The sequence below is a fragment of the Macaca fascicularis genome, chromosome 4 (assembly GCF_037993035.2).
Source record: "Macaca fascicularis isolate 582-1 chromosome 4, T2T-MFA8v1.1".
Taxonomy (NCBI): Eukaryota; Metazoa; Chordata; class Mammalia; order Primates; family Cercopithecidae; genus Macaca; species Macaca fascicularis.
Genome location: NC_088378.1, coordinates 160,786,397 through 160,806,172, shown reverse-complemented (window position 1 = coordinate 160,806,172; position 19,776 = coordinate 160,786,397). Strand labels below are relative to the sequence as shown.

Here is a 19,776-nt window from a genome sequence, read left to right as displayed (position 1 = left end):
CTTACAAAGTGTGTTCATTATCTATTTATTCCAACTAGAAAATAAATTATATAAGGGCAAAGATGATGTTTTGCTTGCTGCTGTATCTTCAGCTCCTTAGGATTGTGCCTGGCAAATAGTAGGTAATAAATAGTTGTTTATTGAATTAATAGGAAAAAATCTCTAAAATCTGTAGTCCTGCGCATGTGAAGAAGGAATATTAGACTCAGCATGATTTTCTGAAAGTGACATATACTTAAGTGATGCTAATAGAACATGCTTCATTTGTTTGAGTCTTGATGATCTCTGACATGGGAAATGGGGTAAACCTTTTTTTAAAAAGGACAGTATAATCTGTTCTTGGCAGCAGCTTTCTATAATCTAGGAAATAATTCAATATTATTAATTTTAGAATTAGATATAGTCGACTGGGCGCATTGGCTCACACCTGTAATCCCAGCACTTTGGGAGGCCAAGGCAGGTGGATCACCTGAGGTTGGGAGTTCAAGACCAGCCTGACCAACATGGAGAAATGTCATAGAAATGACCAACATAGAAATGTCAACTAAAAATACAAAAATTAGCTGGGCATGATGGCGTATGCCTGTAATCCCAGCTACTCAGGAGGCTGAGGCAGGAGAATCACTTGAACCCAGGAGGTGGAGGTTGCGGTGAGCCAAGATCGCGCCATTGCACTCCAGCCTGGGCAACAAGAACTAAACTCCATCTCAAAAAAATAATAATGATAGTAATTAGATATAATCGTTTTTCATTAAATACCTTCACTAAAATCAAATGGTAGCTGTGCTACTTGATACCTTTACTTATAAATAGTGTTTATGTTATATGGCCAAAGTCAGTATAGGCATTGTTAACATGATAATGGCATTTGTTTGTTAATTTGTTATTTATTGGTTGTTGGGTCAGATGACTAGAAGATAACCCAAGTTTTTTCACTATTCCATGTTCTCATCCTCAGTAATGATCTTTCCAGGTTGATAAAGATCTGTTCTGTGTTTTAATAGCTCCAGAGGAGAAAAGTTTATTCTCTTTTTGATTGATTTTTTTTTTTTTTTTTTTTATGTATCACTTTGGCACCTATTCAGTGTGTGCACAATTACTATCGTCCAGGACCTCCTGGCCGATGGTTATGATGTGGCATGAGCCCACATTTGGCAAGGTTCATTTCCCAAGGCTAGAATCAGGGAAAGACCAATGATGGCCAAAGTGGTCCCAGAAGGAAGGGAAGGCATTTATTTATCCCTACACTGCTTCATTTGGAAGACTGTTGGTGAGGGGGGAAAGGAAGGGCAAGCATTCTAGACCAAGGAGTTGCTTGGCCAAAGACACACAAAGGTTGGGGAAATGGGATAGGGTATAAGTGTGTGAATGGGACAGAAAAACAAGAGAGTTCCACAGGGCCCAAGGCTGGGAGGCGGGCTGGTGGACAAGTAATAGATGCTGTGCAGGGGAGTTTCAGCGTGAGAACTGCCATTGCAGGTTTAAACTCTACTCACTGGGCCTGGATACAATGAACACCCCTGTCATGTCAGTTTATACCCATTTCTTCATGTTCTGACACTTGAAAACTATTATTTTTTAGATAGGATTCTTGAGTATTTTAATTTTTCTAAATAGTCAGTGACACATAACAGTGTTTCTTTGATTACAAAAGTCTGAACTGAAGTTGTTTAAAGCCATTGCCCCTTTAGGGCCACATATATCTGACTTTTATCTTGGGTTATGTTCTCAAATGTTCTGGAGACAAGATAAAAGATACTAGGGCTTTTAATCTGTGACCCTTGAATTTTCCTTGTTGAGGTTTGTCGTTTGTTTGTTTGTTTTTTGCTGTTGCTGCAGTTTTGTTTTGTAGTGGGAATTTAGACAGTAATGACAGAAGGAACCATGTTTCCTTAAGTGGATGATCCCATTCAGCAACAATAGTATTAATATTCTCAGAGAGCAGAAGCCTTTTTTCTGGGTAGATGAGTGTTTTATAAAAGAAGTACCTCAGGACTCAGGACTTCAGCCTCTCTCATTCTCCACCAGATGGAGTTTAACATTTTGGATGGAAAGTCTGAAATGATTTTCCCTTGTGATACCCTGTTTTTTATGTCTGTGTATAAATGTATAATGACTAATTTGGAAATATCGCTATCAATTTATTAAACTAGGAAGCATTATTTCCCCTGGAATTAGTTTTTGCTCTGGCCCAGGATCACTGTGGTATAGAACTTTCACCACAGAATAGCCTCTGATAAAAGATAAGGCCTCGACTTGTCCTGCTTTAACGCTTCTGTATATGTTTTAAAACCTTGCCCCAATCAACTCTCTAAGGATGTTATAAAGAGAGCAATGTATTATAAAGTGTTTCATTTTACTAACTATTTTCCAAGGGAAAATGCAAATGATTACTATATTAGACATACAGTAGGAGTAGAAGAAGTGGCTGACTTAAAACATGGTGAAGGAGAATAAATGTTTCTGGTACTACAGTTTCAAGTTTTGAAGTGGACAGCCCAGCAAAACAAAGCTAGGGAGGCCTGGAGGCCACTGTCAAGTGAACTCATGTTCCTGGTTCTCCCCCGTGTGCTCTTCACACCCCGACGCATCTCCACCTCCCTCATCATAGGGGGCACCTGCCCCTCTTGGGGATCAGGCTCTTGGCAGCGGCTCCTTTTGAGAAGTGAGGCATTATGTAGAGCCTCTGCCATTCTTGAGAGTCCTGCCTGACAGTGTATTCTCCATTTTCTTAGCCCAGTAAATGAGGATAAGGATAAGTGAGGACACTGTATCGTGTAATGTGGGATCTTTTAACACATAAACTTGCTGTCTTTTCCTTTTAATGGTGAACAACCTTTTATGGTATCATGGGGTCTTGATACCATCTCTCATCTTCTTAATCTAACATAATTCGAATATTAGTCCTGCTACACAAATAGACTGCTAGAAACCACACTGGGATTTCATTCGCTGTGTGTCAACAGTAGAAATTCAGGAAAATCCTCTGGTTTTGCCAGCAGTAAGGTGCCGCAGCAGGTATCAAAGTCAGCCTCTTTTATTCCAAACATAGTGATTTTGGTGGCTTTTCAGACACCTTTCATTATGTCTTCACACCTGCAGTTATCAAGGATGTCTGGTCTAGCTATATGAAAACTGAAAGTCCAAAATAACCCAGGAAACTCCTTTATTCCTTTGGTTCTCACAAACACAGTCAAAGTATGTTGTTTCATCATGCTAACAGATTATAGTTGACTGTTAGATTTAGTGCTGAAAGAAAGATGGCCCACATCAGGAGCCACGTGTCTTTTCAGGAACCAGTGCTGTGAAACATCAAGTCTTGATCAATATGGAAGTTGTCTTCTCCGTTTTGGTAGGCACACTTCCTGTTTCCTAACAACAGGGTGGTGGTGACATCATAGTGGGGTCCTGCAGCATGTGAAGAGGGAATATTAGACTCGGCATGCTTTTCTGAAAGTGACGTGTACTAAATTGATACTAATAGGATATGTAAGAACATGCCTTGTATGTTTGAGTCTTGATGATCTCTGACATGGGAAATGGAGTAAACCTTTTTTATAAAGGACAAAATTTGGGAGACCTGATGGTAAATCTAAAAAGTCACAACCCCTTCCAGAGTTTGCAGAACGGCACCCAGAAACCTAAGGATTGTGTTTTTAGGTTTATAGAACACATTTGGGGGCTTAGTCATTTAATAGATATTTTCTGTAGCATAAATGTAATCATCACCAGGAAATGTCTCTGAGCTTTTTTTTTTTTTTTTTTTTTTTTTGAGATGGCGTCTCACTGTGTCACCCAGGCTGGAGTGCAGTGGCGCGATCTGGGCTCACTGCAAGCTCCACCTCCCGGGTTCACGCCATTCTACCGCCTCAGCCTCCGAGTAGCTGGGACTACAGGCGCCCGCCACCACGCCCGGCTAGTTTTTTTTTGTATTTTTAGTAGAGACGGGGCTTCACCGTGTTAGCCAGGATGGTCTCGATCTCCTGACCTCGTGATCCACCCGCCTCGGCCTCCCAAAGTGCTGGGATTACAGGCTTGAGCCACCGCGCCCGGCCCATGAGCTTTCATTCATTAAACAAAATGTGCTAAACACTTAGAGGCAGTCAGACAGTGTTACTACAAAGCACCCCAGTATAGTATTTACTTTTTAAACATCATTACCACTTGGTAATATCTTGGTCAGCTCATAGCGTTCTGGAAAAAGCCCAGATCTTACTCTGTGCTTGTGCTGAGTTACTCCCTTAGGTGTGCATTGTTTTGTTTTTCACTAAAGGTTTTCTCCAGATGTCTTTCTAATTAATGTCAGTGTTTTCCAGGCATTATCTTCAGTCTTTTCCCTTTAAGGATCCTAGACCCGTTTTCTACTCTGCCAACCACACCATACCCAGGTTATCATTCACCATCATATTGTGCCTGGTCCCTGGTTGATAAAGAGTGTTCATTAAAGGGTGATGTGAAAATGATGTGATGAAAGGCCACAGACCCCTTCTGAATTCTTTACCACCCTTAGCAACAGCAGGCTGTGTGGTTACCTGTCTTATCTTTTAGCAGATGGAATTCATGTTCTAATTCTCAGTGGAATAAATTAGGGGATGTTGGGAAACATTTGCTTTTAATGAAGCAGGAGGAATTATACATTTTTGTAAGCCAGCCATTAAAATGTGGACATTAGGCATTTAAAAGAAGTTTCTGTTTAGTTTAAAACTAGCAACTTGAGCTGCAATGATAAGAAATGCCCATGGGAAGCCTAATCCCTCAGCTCCACTGCACATTCCCTTGTTTTCCTGCCATAAAACATGATATAGTCTCAGGAATTTTGTTCTTGTGTTCTTGGAGTATTAGTGACTACATTTTGGTTTTCACCTTTTGTGTCAAAAATCATGCCGCCAGCAATTTGCTTTTCATCCTTTGATCCGAAGAATGTTTTCGTCAACAAATGCCGGACTTCAATGCAAGGAATGTTAATGTGTACCCTCAGCTGCCAGCTAGGAGAACCATTTAATATGATGAAGTGCAGTGAGAAACATTATTCTTGTTGGAGTTTCAGTTCTTACAGTAAAGAATGATGTTTGATCACAGGTTTTAAAACCTATATCACATTTACTCTTAAAAATAATGTAAGTGAATTTTTAAAAATTACTAGCAAAGCTTTTTTTCCAAAATGAAACCTGTAGAATATATTATCCTCGGGATTTTTATAGAATACATTATTACTCTTTTTAAGAAACACTTCCATGTGTAGAATATGAAACCATAATAGGCTTTAGGATTTATACTTAAAGCAGTGCTAATATTATTTTGAATGACACACATACGACACAGTCTTTTGTCAAACATTAAACTCTGCCCCATTATGTTTTTAATGTGTTTTTATCTTTAAAATATATATATTATTGTATTCACGTTCTTTAAAAAAAATTTTTCCCTAGGTTGCCATTGTTTATCTGGCTTTCAGAGTAATATTTCTAAACATATGTGAAGAACAAAAACAGGCAAACTTCAACAACAAAAGAAGGTTGCGACTGAGTGTAGGTGGGCCGGGTTGCTGCTACCCTCGGGGGGCCCATTCTCTCAGGGAGCCCCTCCTGCTTTTGCAACTCCGACTCTTCCAGCAGGTGTCACTCTCTGGCAGCAATGGGCGGGCAGGTTGCAGTTCACCTGACTCATCTTCAAATGATAACTTTTAAGATATATCTTTAGGGAAGTTGTTTGACATAAATTTATCAAAACCTTTACTTTTGACAAAAATGTTGCTACATTATATGCCTGCTTTTTCCCTCATGAATTGAAATTCACAGAAAATAAAGGAATTAATGTTGTGCTGATATAAAATTTTATTGAGTATTAGAAACATTTGTTTATAATGAGAGGGGAGTGTGTCTGGGAGGACATAATGAAATGGAACTTTTTGGACCATTTATGAATTTGCTAAGCAAATATAGATTCTTTAGGTCTGTTCTAGAGTCTCTGATGGCTGCAAAGGGGTAAGCCACAGTGCTTACACTCCTGAAGTATTAGTCTGTATTATACACACCAGGAAAGGAACAATTGTAATAGAAAGGCAGAAAAGCAGTATATCTTATTGGCATAATGACAGGGCTCTTAAGTTCCTAGAAACCTGTTTTTGAATTCTGGCTTTGATGCATTCTAATCATTTATAGTACAGGCGTCTTAACTTCCTTGTGGACGATGGGTGTGGTATCAACTCTGTCATGGGGTGGTAGTTTGGTTTAAACATGGAGGGTGGTGTGGCATAGATGTTGGCAAACTTTTATGTCAGGGGCTGGATAGTGAATATTTTAGGCTTTATTTAAGCCGCATATTCTCTGTCATGAATACTATAACTGTGATTGTTGCACAAAAGCAGCCATAGACAGTATGTAAACAAATGAGCCTGGCTGTGTTCCAATAAAACTTTATTCACAAGAACCCGTGGAGAGCCACATTTAGCTGGTGACCATAGTTTGCCAATCCCTGATATAACAGTTAATCAGGCTGGGCACAGTGGCTCACACCTGTAATCCCAGCATTTTGGGAGGCCGAGGCAGGTGGATCACCTGAGGTCAGGAGCTCGAGACCAGCCTGGACAACACGTGAAACCCCATCTCTACTAAAAATACCAAAATTAGCCAGGCGTGGTGATGGGTATCTGTAATCCCAGCTACTCGGGAGGCTGAGGCAGGAGTATAGCTTGAACCTGGGAGGCAGAGGTTGCAGCGAGCCGAGATTATGCCACTGCACTCAAGCCTGGGTGACAGAGCAAGACTCTGAGACATCTCAAAAAAAAAAAAAAACAAAAGACAACGAAAAAACCAGTTACTCAACATAGTATCATAGTTATTACATTAAGTAACATGCAGCAGCAGCAGCAAAGTGAGCAGTATCACAGAGTCATATGTGACAAGTGTTTTGCATCCATGACAAGTCCTTGTTCTTGTCCTCACAAGCTTGCTGTTCACAGGCAAGGCACTTTTCCTTTCTGGGTCTTTTATCAGTACGACTTTTGATTTGGCAGCAGTAGACTTGTTTGGGGGTCGGGGCAGAGGTTAAGGGGGACAGGGAAGTATATAAAGGACTTTTATTTGTATGAATCCAAACAGAGAGCAGAGTTGTCTGTGCTTTGTTTTGGTGCCATGGATATTTAAAAGGATACCATTGTCTTCTGTTCACTTAAGCTACCCATTTTATCTTTTCTCTGTTACCCAGAATATCAGTCCTGTTTAATAAATATGTAATGATTCAAAATTCATTTGCAGGTTTTTAAACTTTGCCAGTGGTGTCCTCTAGCAGAGATTTCAGATACTATGTATTCAGAGACAGAAACATCATTCTGTGCTTATCTCAGTGAAAGAAGCCCAGAAAAGCAATCCCAGCCCCTCCTAATCCTCTCCAAGCTACAGGCGTGTGGCTTGCCCAGGAGGGGAGAAGGGTGCAGAGAAGCCACCCTGTGTGTCTTCTCACCCATCCTGCTAATCCTGACCTGAAATTTGATATAATCAAGGCAAAATTAGATTAAAATGGAGCCACATAGTTTTACACTCCAAATAGTTTTTACGTACATCAAAAAATATGGTGTTTGTTTTAAATTATTCATATTATTTGCATATACTAAAAAAGAAATCAGCATGCTTCTTGAAAAATATATATGTTAATAACAATTTGAAATATATAACTGATTCTTAAACTTTTATATAATGCAGTATATTTGAAATTTTAAAAGTTCAATTATTTACGTTCTCCTTGGGGACTACATTTTATACATTCTGTTACTTGTAATCAAATAATCATATGACGCTTTTCATGTCAGTACCTACAAAGATTGAATTCATGCATATTTATAAGGTAGCTTATTGACTGTAATTCATTGTTGACCTTTCTGATGATTCTGTGGTTAGATTTTTAAAATGTGATTGAATGGAATGTCTAGGTGTAGACTAACATAGGTTTGAATCTCAGCTCTGACATTTATGAGCTGTGGGCTCAACACTTTAAAAGAAATTAACTGCATTTTTCATGTTTTAAATTGTTGTCTGAGAAAAAGTCAACTCCTTAATTAGTCCTTGTTTTAATTATGATCAAATAGTATTGGTTTGTACAGAGTGGCGCTGAGGATCCAGGCTATGGATGGTTGCAACCGGAATAGAGCCATTTAGTCAGCATATGTACAATAGAATAAGAAATGCAAAAAAAAAAAAAAAAAAAAAAAAAAAAAAAAGATACAATATAAGAGCACTTTTAGGTACTAAGAATTTAAAATGTGTATATAGGTTAGAGTGCTTTGGGGTGAAATTTCCTGTGCTTCCCGGTTAACCAATAGAAGTGTTGAAATTGATTTCAAGAATTGATAGTGTCCTATTAAACAATAGGAAGACAGAAGGTACTTGTGAGACGTCTTGATTTGACTATGAGGCTAATAGGGAGGTGCTTGTTGTACAAGCTTATCTGAGAGAATAGTGGTATCAGTAGAGTAAAAGACCCTAAAGCGGGCCGGACACAGTGGCTCATGCCTGTAATCACAGCACTTTGGGAGGCCGAGGCTGGTAGATCACTTGAGGTCAGGTGTTCGAGACTAGTCTGACCAACATGGTGAAACCCCGTCTCTACTAAAAGTACAAAAATTAGCCACGCATGGTGGTGGGCGCCTGTGATCCCAGCTACTCAGGAGGCTGAGGTAAGAGAATCACTCGAACCTGGGAGGTAGAGGTTGCAGTGTACATGTGTATTCCATATATACAAGTGAAGACGTGAATCCATACCGATAACTTCCAGTCCAGCACCACTACATTTATTCTAGTCTTCTCCATTTCCTTCTCTTCTTCACCCCCAGTGAGAAACCTGGTTCGCACCTACAGTATGTTTATGTATTTGCTCAGTTCTAGTATACAAATAAACTAGTTTCAAAAATCCTTACCTTTACTCCTGTAAGAAACAGATTTAAAATTACAGTGCAGTGTGTGCCATTCTTGTCTCTAGCCTTCACTGTCTCCACTCAAAACCCTCTTTGCCAAGGTTACTGGGACAGGACCTTACTTTCCATGCCCTTAGCGTGGCTGTGCCATTCATGCAGCTGCAGTCAGAGCCATCTGTCTCAGCTTGCATTCCTCTTAGGTTCACCCCACATCCTAATGGATTCTGTTTTTATTTACTTACAACAAAATTTACTTTATGGTGTATAGTATGTGGTTTTTGGCAAATGCATAGAATTGTATGTTCATCACATGGACACAGGGAGGGGAACATCACACACCGGGGTCTGTCGGGGGGTGGGGGACAAGGATAGGGAGAGCATTAGGACAAATATCTAATGCATGCAGGGCTTAAAACCTGGATGACGGGTTGATGGGTGCAGCAAACCACCATGGCTCATGTATACCTATGTAACAAACCTGCACGTTCTGCACATGTATCCCTGGACTTAAGGTATAATAGTTTTTTTTAAAAAGTGTATGTTTATCCCCCCTTTCTTTTCTAATGTTGGTCATTTGTATCTTCTCTCTTTCTTTCTTGGCTAGTGTTACCAGAGAATTTTTCCAACAACCCAGCTTTTGGTTTCATTGCCTTTCTCTATTTTTCTTTTTTCAATTTCATCGTTTCGGTTCTCATTTTTATTATTTTCTTCCCTCGCCTTGCTTTGAGTTTAGTTTGATCTTCTTTTTCTGATTTCTAAAACTGAAAATTTAGATTTATCTGAGAGCCGCCTTCTTTTCTAATGAAAGTGTTGAATATGATAAATTTCCCACTGACTACTGCATTAGTTACGTCCCACAAAGTTTGAATGTTTAATTTTCATCCAGTTGAAAATATTTGACAGTTTTGAGACTTTCTCATTAACCCAATGAATATTTAGAGATGTGTTCTTTTTTTTTTTCTTCAACTTCTAAGTTCAGGGGTACATGTGCAGGATGTGCAGGTTTGTTACATAGGTAAACGTGTGCCATGGTGGTTTGCTGCACAGATCATCTCATCATCTAGGTATTAAGCCCAGCATTTCTTCCTGATGTTCTCCCAGCACATTCCTATCACCCCCCAACAGACAGGCCCCAGTGAGTATTGTTCCCCCCAAAGTGTCCATGTGTTTTCATCGTTCAGTTCCCACTTATACGTGAAAACATGCAGTATTTGGTTTTCTCTTCCTGCATTAGTTTGCTGAGGATGACGGCTTCCAAATCCATCCATGTGCCTGCAAAGGATATGATCTTATTCCTTTTTATGGCTGCATAGTATTCCATAGTGTACATGTACCACATTTTCTTTATCCAGTCTATCATTGATGGGCATTCAGATTGATTCCATGTCTTTGCTATTATGAATGAACATGCATGCAAGTATCTTTATAATAAAATGATTTCTGTTCCTTTGGGTATATACCCAGTAATGGGATTGCTGGGTCAGATGGTATTTCTTCAGAGTTCTAGGTCTTTGAGAAATTTCCACACTGTCTTGCACAATGGTTGAGCTAATTTACACTCCCACCAACAATGTCAAAGCATTCCTTTTTCTCTGCAACCTCTCCAGCATCTGTTATTTTTTGACTCTTTAGTAATAGCCATTCTGACTGGCCTGAGATGGTATCTCATTGTGGTTTTGATTTGCATTTCTCTAATGATCAGGAATGTTGAGCTTTTCCTCATGTTTGTTGGCTGCAACATGTATGTGTTATTTTGAGAAGTGTCTGTTCATGTCATTTGCCCATTTTTTAATCAGGTTATTTTTTTGTCTTATAAATTTGTTTAAGTTCCTTGTAGACTCTGGATATTAGACCTTTGTCAGATGGATAGATTGTGAAAACTTTCTCCCATTCTGTAGGTTGTGTGTTCACTCTGATAGTTTATTTTGTTGCGCAGAAGCTCTGCAGTTTAAGTAGACCCCATTTGTCAATTTCTGCTTTTGTTGCAATTGCTTTTGGCGTTTTCGTCATAAAATCTTTGCCCGTGCCTATATCCTGAATGATATTGCCTAGATTTTCTTCAAGGGTTTTCATAGTTTTGCATTTTACATTTAAGTCTTTAATCCATCTTGAGTTAATTTTTTTATATGTATTGTAAAGAAGGGGTCCAGTTTCAGTTTTCTGCATACAACTAGTCAGTTTTCCCAGCATCATTTATTAAATAGGGACTCTTTTCCCCATCGCTTCTTTTTGTCAGGTTTGTTGAAGATCAGATGGTTGCTGGTGTGCGGTCTTATTTCTGGGTTTTCTGTTCTGTTCCATTGATCTATGTGTCTGTTCTTGTACCAGTATCATGCACATGTTCTTTAATTCTGCAATAATTTGATGGTTTTTCAGATATCTTCCAATTAGTTGATTTCTGGTTTAATTCTGTTTTCATGTAAACACACACTCTGTATGGTTTCTACTGATTTAAAATAGTTGAGGTTTATTTTGTAGCTCAGAATATGGTATATACTGGTGAATGTTCCACATACACTTACATGAAAGGTATGTTCTGCTCTTCAGTGGAACATTTCTGTAAGTGTCTGTTAGGTCTTGATAGTGTTTTACACGTCTCTTATGTGCTTTCTGATTTTCTTATTACATGTTCCATCAGTTACCGAAAGTGGATTATTGAAGTCTTCAGCTCTGATTATGGATTTATTTATTTTTGTTCAGTTTCCACTCATTTATTTTGAAGCTCTGTTGCGTACACACTTAGGATTGTTATGTCCATGGGATGACCGGTATCATTATGTAATGCTCCTGTTTATCCTCCAAATATTCTTGGCTCTGAAGTCCGCTTCATCTGATATTAGTATAGTTTCTGCAGCTGTATTTTAGTTATTGATTTATAGTATATCTTTCTCCAAACTTTTATTTTCAACCTATTTGTCTTTATATCAATATTTTTAAATGCATTTCTTATATACAGTATATACATGGGACTTGCATTTTATTCAATCCTAGTCATTTCTGTCTTTTAATTTATGTGTTAGACCACCCCTTTTAATGTTGTTATTTGTGTAATTGGATTAAAATGTACCATATTGGCAGCTGTTTTCTGTTTGTTTCATTTTTGAGTTTCAGTTTTCTTTTGATGCCTTCTCTAGTATTAATCGAGTGTTTTTTATGATTCTGCTCTATTTCCTCATCTGACTTACTATTTATACCTTTAAAAATTGTAGTTATCTACCTCAGATAATATTACATTGCTTTACGTGGAGCCTGTAGACTTTACTGCAGTATATACACAGCTCCTCCTTTCCATCCTTTATGCTATTGTGGCCATACCTTTTTACATTTACATCTACTATGAACGCACAGGACATTGTTTTAGACATTCAGGTGTCTTTTAGAGCAATTAAAAAATAAGAAAAAAAAAATGGGGACAATTTATTCTGTTTTCACTGTTCTTTGTTTCTTTGTGTAGATCCGGGCCTCCATCTGATGTTATGTTCCTTCTGCCTGAGGAACTTCCTTTTAACATTTATTGTCCACTAGGTCAAGCAGCTGGCAATGAATCCCCTCAGTTTTTGTTTTTCTAAGAAAGTCTGTATTTCTCTTTCATCTTTGAAAATTATTTTCAATGGGCATAGAATTCTGGATTGGACAGTTTTCTTGCTATTGTGACTGTTTTTTTTATTTGCACCATTTTCATTGAATTCTTTGTAGTAGTTTTCATCACTCAGCTGAAAGTCCCATCTGTTATTGCCTACCTTTCCCTTTAGAGCCTTCAGCATATTAACCATCGTTACTTCAAAGTCTCAGTCATTTCTAACATAGGTGTCATATCTCACTGTGGCTCTGATGATTGCTTTGTCTCTCTGAAGCATGTTTTTTTCTTGCCTTCTTGTATGCCTTGTAATTTTGTGTTGAAAGCTGTACATCTTGTGTAAGACGGTAGAGACCCATGGAAATTGTTTGTATGCCTAGAAATGGGCAGGCCTCTCCTTCCTAGAGGCCTTTAGCGTGGGAGTTAGAGTTTATCTAGTTAGGAGTGGGCTGGGATTGAGCGATTTGTTGTCACTACAGCCATCCTCACGGCAGCAAAGGCTTCATGTTCCTGTAGAGATACCTTGTGTTTTGGTTGGGAGTTGGATCACAAGAACGTCACCTGTTCAGTTCTAGTTTTAGGTCTTCCTTTTGCACTGTACCTCAGAAAGGGCCTCTCTGCACGTTCTTGTTCTCCTGTTTCTCTCCAAGCACTGTTTTGTTACCTGTAATTCTAAGCTCCTTAGCTTGGCACTGGGGGGCGAGGAGGAGGATGGGGTGCTGTCTCTGCTCCGATTGAGATTCAGTCTTGTACCTGCACCATTTTCTTAGGTTTCTGGGCTGTGGCCTTCTCAGTTCTCCTCCCCGTCCCCCAAGTGTTATAGGGGTTTCTGTGTAATCCTGTCCCTCCCCAGGGAGACAGGTTATGTGTGTATGGTTTTCCTGTTCCCTATCCACACTGCAGTGAGTTTTCACCATGTCCTAAGGACAACAGTGCGTGCCGCCCTTGTCCTCACAGGGTAAGTCTTTTGTTTTCCTGGTGGAGACAGGGGAGACGGTTCCAGGTGTAGTTCCTTGCCACTCCTGTTGGGTTACTGCTTCTCTCCCCAGTATCTGGAACGCAGTGGCCACTTCGTACCGCACCTTCCTGTGAGCACCTGAGTGATGATCATGGCATGGATCCTGTGTGAGAGTGTAACCGCCAGAGGTTTCACACAATCTTGGCAGCCCACTCTTGACTCTAACCAGATACTTGAGCAGGACCCTCCTGACCGGGGTTCTGTTGTGTCTGCCCTCGGTGACGCAAGCTTGTGTTTCCTTAGATTTTGGGCTGTTGATTATCTCGGACCTCGGCTTATTGATGGGTTTGGAAAAAGTTGTAAGTTTAAAGTTAGGCCATGCTTATGTGTGTGTGTGTGTGTGTGTGTGTATGCACATGCACGCGTGTGTGTTTAACGCAAACAGTCACATCCTTGTTAGACTTTCCGGCAAGATCAGCCTTGAATGAAATCATCCTTTCTCTCCAGTAACTTATTCTCCCAGTCATTACCTTCTCTCTAGTCTTTTTACAAATTTTACTTCTTTAAAGAAGACACGTCTCCACACACACACAAAAATACCTAATTTGCTACTGATGTGGCGAATTCAAGTCAAATTGAGGATGACTCGAATTTTACAATGCCAAACATCAGACAAGGTGGAGAGGTACCTGAGGCACAGGAGTCTGGGCATTTACCCGGAAATCACACATTCTGTCTCCAGCCTAGGCCCCCAGAGCCATTCAATATTTTGGTATTATTTTATTTCATTACTTATTTTAGAGCATAACAGTAGAACCCTAAAAGCAAAAGGCTTATGAAATCACATACTAACGGAACCTAAATGCATGTTTCATCTTTGAGTTTTTTAATTATAAAAGTAGCACACGTTTGTGATAAATAATGTAAAATGTCAAGTTCTTTTCATCCCCTAGAAATAATCACCCTCAAATCTTTTGTATGGATCTTCTAAGACTTTTCTCTCAGAACTTATTTTTGTCATATACAAAGAAAAAGTAGTAAAAAATTAACGTCTAGGCCATTTGGGAAAGGCAGCCTATTGCTTGTTGCTCTGTTTACGTGTTTTTCTCTCTTCAAAAAATGCCTGTAAGTGCAGAATGTATCACAGCTAAACTGTACATTGTCTAATGTCATCTTTATTATATCTCAGTGACATTCCTCCCCCATAACTAAATTTTATTAAACTTTCTGTGGGAAAGAACCTCTAATTTGCAAGATTTTGAAAATGTGAAGAGTCTAAAAGTTCCACATGAGCTTATGAGATTTCTGAAACTATTTCCTGGGTCATCTTGAAGATTCCTTGTTAAACTCAGTTTCACATGATGTTATGAGGCTGATACTGACGACTTTTAGATAATATCCCCCTTTCTATGAGGAATGGGTTGAATCATATCACAGAAATTGACAGCAAATGTTAGCATCTCTCAGCAAATAAGAAGGCTTACACATTAGGTGAATATGATAACATGGAGGACCATTGAAACATGACTGTGTCAACCAAAAGAAGAAACTAAAGCACAAAGTGTGGTTGAAAGAGTTGACTTGAGCCAGATTAAGGACAGCTGCCCAGATGACTCACCCAAACTGCTTGCTTGGCCTTTGTTACAGGCAGATTTTTAAAGGCAAAAAGAAAAAAAAAACCACAAAAACAAAAAAACAGGGCGGGGGAGGAGGGCGGTGTTACCGAGTAGACTGTTTAGCCAGTTCTGTCAGGAATTCTCATTGATATACAGGAGTAACAGTGATTAGTGACTGCCTGTCCGTGGTTAAGCTATAAAGTGTGGGATATGGTGTCCGATGCCACATTACTAGGTTAATTCGCAGCTACCTGTGGCAATGGGAAGCAGCTTCAGTAAAGTAGGGGGTAGGATGTGATTGCTGTGTCATCTTAATGCCTCTCTGGGGCCTAGTAATTTGAAAGGGCCCACATTCCTCAAATAAAAGTCCTTTTCTTTCCTCATCTGTGATACTATTCAGATCTAAAGAAAATGTATTTTGCTCACAGATACCAACAGCCATCAGCTTTTTGTGTTTGATTTAATTTGTTCAGTAAAAGGAAGATACAAAATAGAGAAAAAGCTCAGGAAAAGAGTTGCTTTGAACTCTTTATTAATTTTATATGTAGTTCAGTTGTGTTTTAAAGATTTTCTAAAGATTTTCAAGGCCTTCATTTCCTTGTTTCTTGATTACCCTCCGCCTGCCTCATTCGCCTTCTGAGAGTCATTTCCCATTCCTCATCCCTAACCCGGCCCTCCCGCAGAGCTGCCCTCCTCTGAATCCTGGTGGCCACCTGTCTTGTTCTTCCCCAGGGCCTTCTCCTCAGCCAGGGCGGAGGCTCGTTGTGGGCAGGGTCCTTGTCTTTTATAATCCTCACAGAGTTAGCCAACCTATAAAAAAAATTAAAAATAGCCTCTGTGCACTTGCAAAGCATTCCATCACATACTCTCTTGGTTGTTTTTATTAGATGAAAAACAGAGATTCAGTTATGAGCGATCTGGATATGATCTTGAAGAATCTGATGGCCCAGATGAGGATGACAATGAAAATGAAGACGATGATGAGGACAGCCAGGCGGAATCAGTCCTGTCAGCCGCGCCCTCGGTCACAGCCAGCCCGCAGCACCTTCCATCTAGAAGTAGCCTTCAGGACTCTGTGAGTGCTGATGAGGACGTCAGGATCACCGATTGCTTTTCTGGGGTACACACGGACCCAATGGACGTTCTGCCCAGGGCATTGCTCACCAAAATGACCATCCTGAGCACAGCACAGTCTGAGTACAGTAGGAAGACACTGTCCCCGGGGAAGGCCAGGCAGCGTGCCGCGAGAGATGGAAACGACACAACTCTGTCTGTAGACGCTTCCAGGTCCCCGTGTCATCAGATGTCTGTGGACTACCCTGAGTCAGAAGAAATTCTGAGAAGCTCTGTGGCAGGAAAAGCTATTGCTATAACACAGGTAAATGATTGGCGGTTGTTCTTTTATTTCCTTTTTCGTTTTAACCTATTAAATATGGAGAACTTAATGGCTTAAGAATAGAATGCACCTGAGTGATTTATTTAGTTCAAATCAGTCTGTTTGGCTTTATTTTTTTTCTTGTATTTAAGGGTAGAGGACATTTTTGTCCTTTGGAATCATGTTGAGTATTTTAAGCGGTTCAGATATTTTATTATAACTGTGAAAGAACCAAATGGTTCTTGAAAAATATACCCCCTTATTTTTATTTGCTTTTTGAAAAATTTTTGAAATTAAAAAAAAAAAAAAAAAAAGTGACAGTGGTGAACACAAGTCCCGCAACTGATTTATCTGCTGGCCCCTTCTGAGCTGTTTTTCCACTGATGCTAATGTGATGATGGGTTGTCACTGACTTATCCAAACATTTCGCACTTTGCCCCCATTGGCAAGACAGCCACCAGTTTCTATGGCAAAGTTAATGTGGCCCGAAAACACATCAAGAAGTTCACTTTGCTTGAATGATCACATTGCTCCCGCAGCTCGGGAGAGCTTTCTGCCCGGGAACTAGCTCAAGGCAGACACAGGCCTCTGAAAAGTCACGCTCCATGTGCTGCGAGTGAGTCCCTGCTCTACCTCTGGCTGTTTCGTGACAAATGATTAATTCTTGGAGGAATACATTCTTCTCTCATTGACAGTTCTCTTACCTCAGTACGTATGGAATATTGCAATAGGATTTATTTCTAACTGTGACAGATTGTGCTGTAAGCGTCTCTATCCGAAAACCTCTCAGACACTTACCAGTGCCTGGAAATCTGGTTTTCAGTAGACATTTCATAAACTTGCAAATGAATAGACAAACAGCCAGAGACCTTTTTCTCAGTAACATCTCTTCACAAATAATTCTTTACTTCATTTTTCCCCATTGAGTTGTCACAGCCAACTTATATCTCAATTTCTCAATAACTCTTAATCTCTAAAATAAGATGGAGCTAGTGGTGCCAGAAACAGAAATAATAACAAAAATAACAGCTTAAGAATATAGCTGTGTCCACTTCTCAGAGTTATTCTCTGTATACAATATGACAGAATCCAGGAGATTTGCTTGAGACATGCAAAAGACTATACAAGATGTATCGCCATTATTTCTACCGGGAAAGAGAGAAATTAAAGATGTAATAATTTTTTAATTGGAAACTTATTTTTAAAAATCGAAAAATAATTTCATTGCAGCAAACTTCATTTTTATCAATGCAAATATGTTTACTTTTATCTCATTGTGAAGAAATAGATTTAGCACTAGCTTTATAGCTCGGGGATTATGAAAAAGCTGTCATAAAAGGATTGTTCTGTCTTGTCATTTAGAGCCCATCACCTGTAAGACTTCCTCCTGCTGCAGCCGAGCACAGCCCCCAGACAGCGGCGGGGATGCCTTCTGTGGCCTCCCCACATCCTGACCCTCAAGAACAGAAGCAGCAAATAACTCTACAGCCGACTCCAGGCCTGCCTTCTCCCCACACTCATTTGTTTAGCCACCTTCCTTTGCATTCCCAGCAGCAATCAAGGACACCTTATAATATGGTTCCAGTTGGGGGGATCCACGTGGTACCTGCTGGCCTCACATACTCCACGTTTGTGCCCCTTCAGGCTGGACCAGTGCAGCTCACGATCCCTGCTGTCAGTGTCGTTCACAGAACTTTGAGTACTCCCGGGGATACGGTCAAAGAAGTGTCTGGCCCTACAAACCCCGCTGGAGTGGCTGAATTAAGCAGTGTTGTACCATGTATTCCTATTGGCCAAATCCGCGTGCCAGGCCTTCAGAACCTAAGTACCCCAGGCTTGCAGTCACTCCCCTCGTTAAGCATGGAAACTGTCAATATTGTAGGCCTAGCCAATGCAAATGTGGCCCCACAAGTCCATCCACCAGGACTGGCTCTCAATGCTGTCGGACTGCAGGTTCTGACTGCAAACCCTTCCTCACAAAGCAGCCCCGCCCCTCAGGCACACATTCCAGGTCTCCAGATCTTGAACATAGCATTGCCTACCTTAATCCCCTCAGTCAGCCAAGTAACCGTCGATGCACAGGGAGCTCCTGAAATGCCAGCTTCCCAAAGCAAAGCATGCGAGACACAACCCAAGCAGACTTCTGTAGCCAGTGCAAACCAGGTCAGCAGGACCGAGTCTCCTCAGGGGTCACCTAAAGTCCAGCGGGAAAACGCAAAAAAAGTTCTGAATCCACCTGCCCCTGCAGGTGACCATGCAAGGCTTGATAGCCTGAGTAAAATGGACACAGAGAAGGCTGCCTCGGCAAATCACGTGAAGCCCAAGCCTGAACCCACTTCCGTACAGGGCCAACCAGTGTCCACGTCACAACCTCTGCTGAAGGCACATTCTGACGTTTTTACAAAGCCCTCAGGCCAGCAGACTCTCTCTCCAGACAGACAGGTGCCCAGGCCCACAGTACTGCCGCGGAGGCAGCCCACTGTGCAGTTCAGCGACGTGAGCAGTGATGATGACGAGGACAGGCTTGTGATAGCAACCTAATGGGTTTTATTTTTTATTGCTTTTTTTTTTTTTTTTATAACACTTACAGGTTTCTTTGAAAACCCTCCTTTCCTTAAAGCACATTTTTCTGACATAAACTCATGACTAATCTTTGTGCAATCATGAACTTTTGACCAATAATTGTTGTTTTGTGTCAGCTCCAGCCATTTTTGTACATGTTGTATAGACAATTGTGCCTTTTAGGAGCTTTATGTTTAGAAACTGTACAGATTGTTGAATATCTATATACATAAAAATATATTATATATGTATATGAAAACCAGGTAGTTATTTGTGTTTAGTAAGGAAGACCTGTCAAATAAATCAAATGATTAAATTATATGTTCCACTGTTAAATATAAATTTTATGGCTATGGGGCAGAGTTTCTGTGTATAAATTAGTATGTAAACTCCATATTTATTGTATTCATATTAGTCTTTGAAAATGGGTCTGTTCTCCTTATGTAAGACAGTAACTTTACACTTCAGACAGATTTTCTGTGTTATGAAATGTTTCAGTAAAATATTGTTTACTGACTTTACCATTGCTTCAGTTGTGCCTTCTTCATATCATCCAGTGGTCAGTGATCTGCATTTGGAAAATAGCTCTGGGTTCCATTCTTTCCACACTCCCCTCAACCCTTAGTTTTTTTTGTAAACAGAGACTTGAGTCGCCTTTCTACCATGCGAAACTGTAACCAAAATCCATACAACTGCGAGACCTATTTTTCTTACTTGTGAGAAGTCATTTCATTGTTATTATTAGAAGACTAAATATATAAGAATACTTTCTGTACGTAC

At 40.0% G+C, this 19,776-nt stretch overlaps 1 protein-coding gene across 7 annotated transcripts in view; it reads left to right on the top strand.

Annotated features, from left to right (window-relative positions):
- Nucleotides 1-19,517, top strand: part of HIVEP1 (HIVEP zinc finger 1) — a 155,948-nt gene extending 136,431 nt beyond the window's left edge. For all 7 annotated transcript variants that reach the window (XR_012434244.1, XM_005554028.4, XM_045390526.2 and 4 more), the window contains 2 exons: nt 15,947-16,437; nt 17,797-19,517. Coding sequence is in view for 6 of the 7 variants with exons in the window: in XM_005554028.4 (XP_005554085.3) it covers nt 15,947-16,437; nt 17,797-18,975 (1,670 nt within the window). In the remaining variant the exon portion in view is untranslated. The remainder of the gene's footprint in view (nt 1-15,946; nt 16,438-17,796) is intronic.
- Nucleotides 19,518-19,776: the final 259 nt, after the last annotated feature.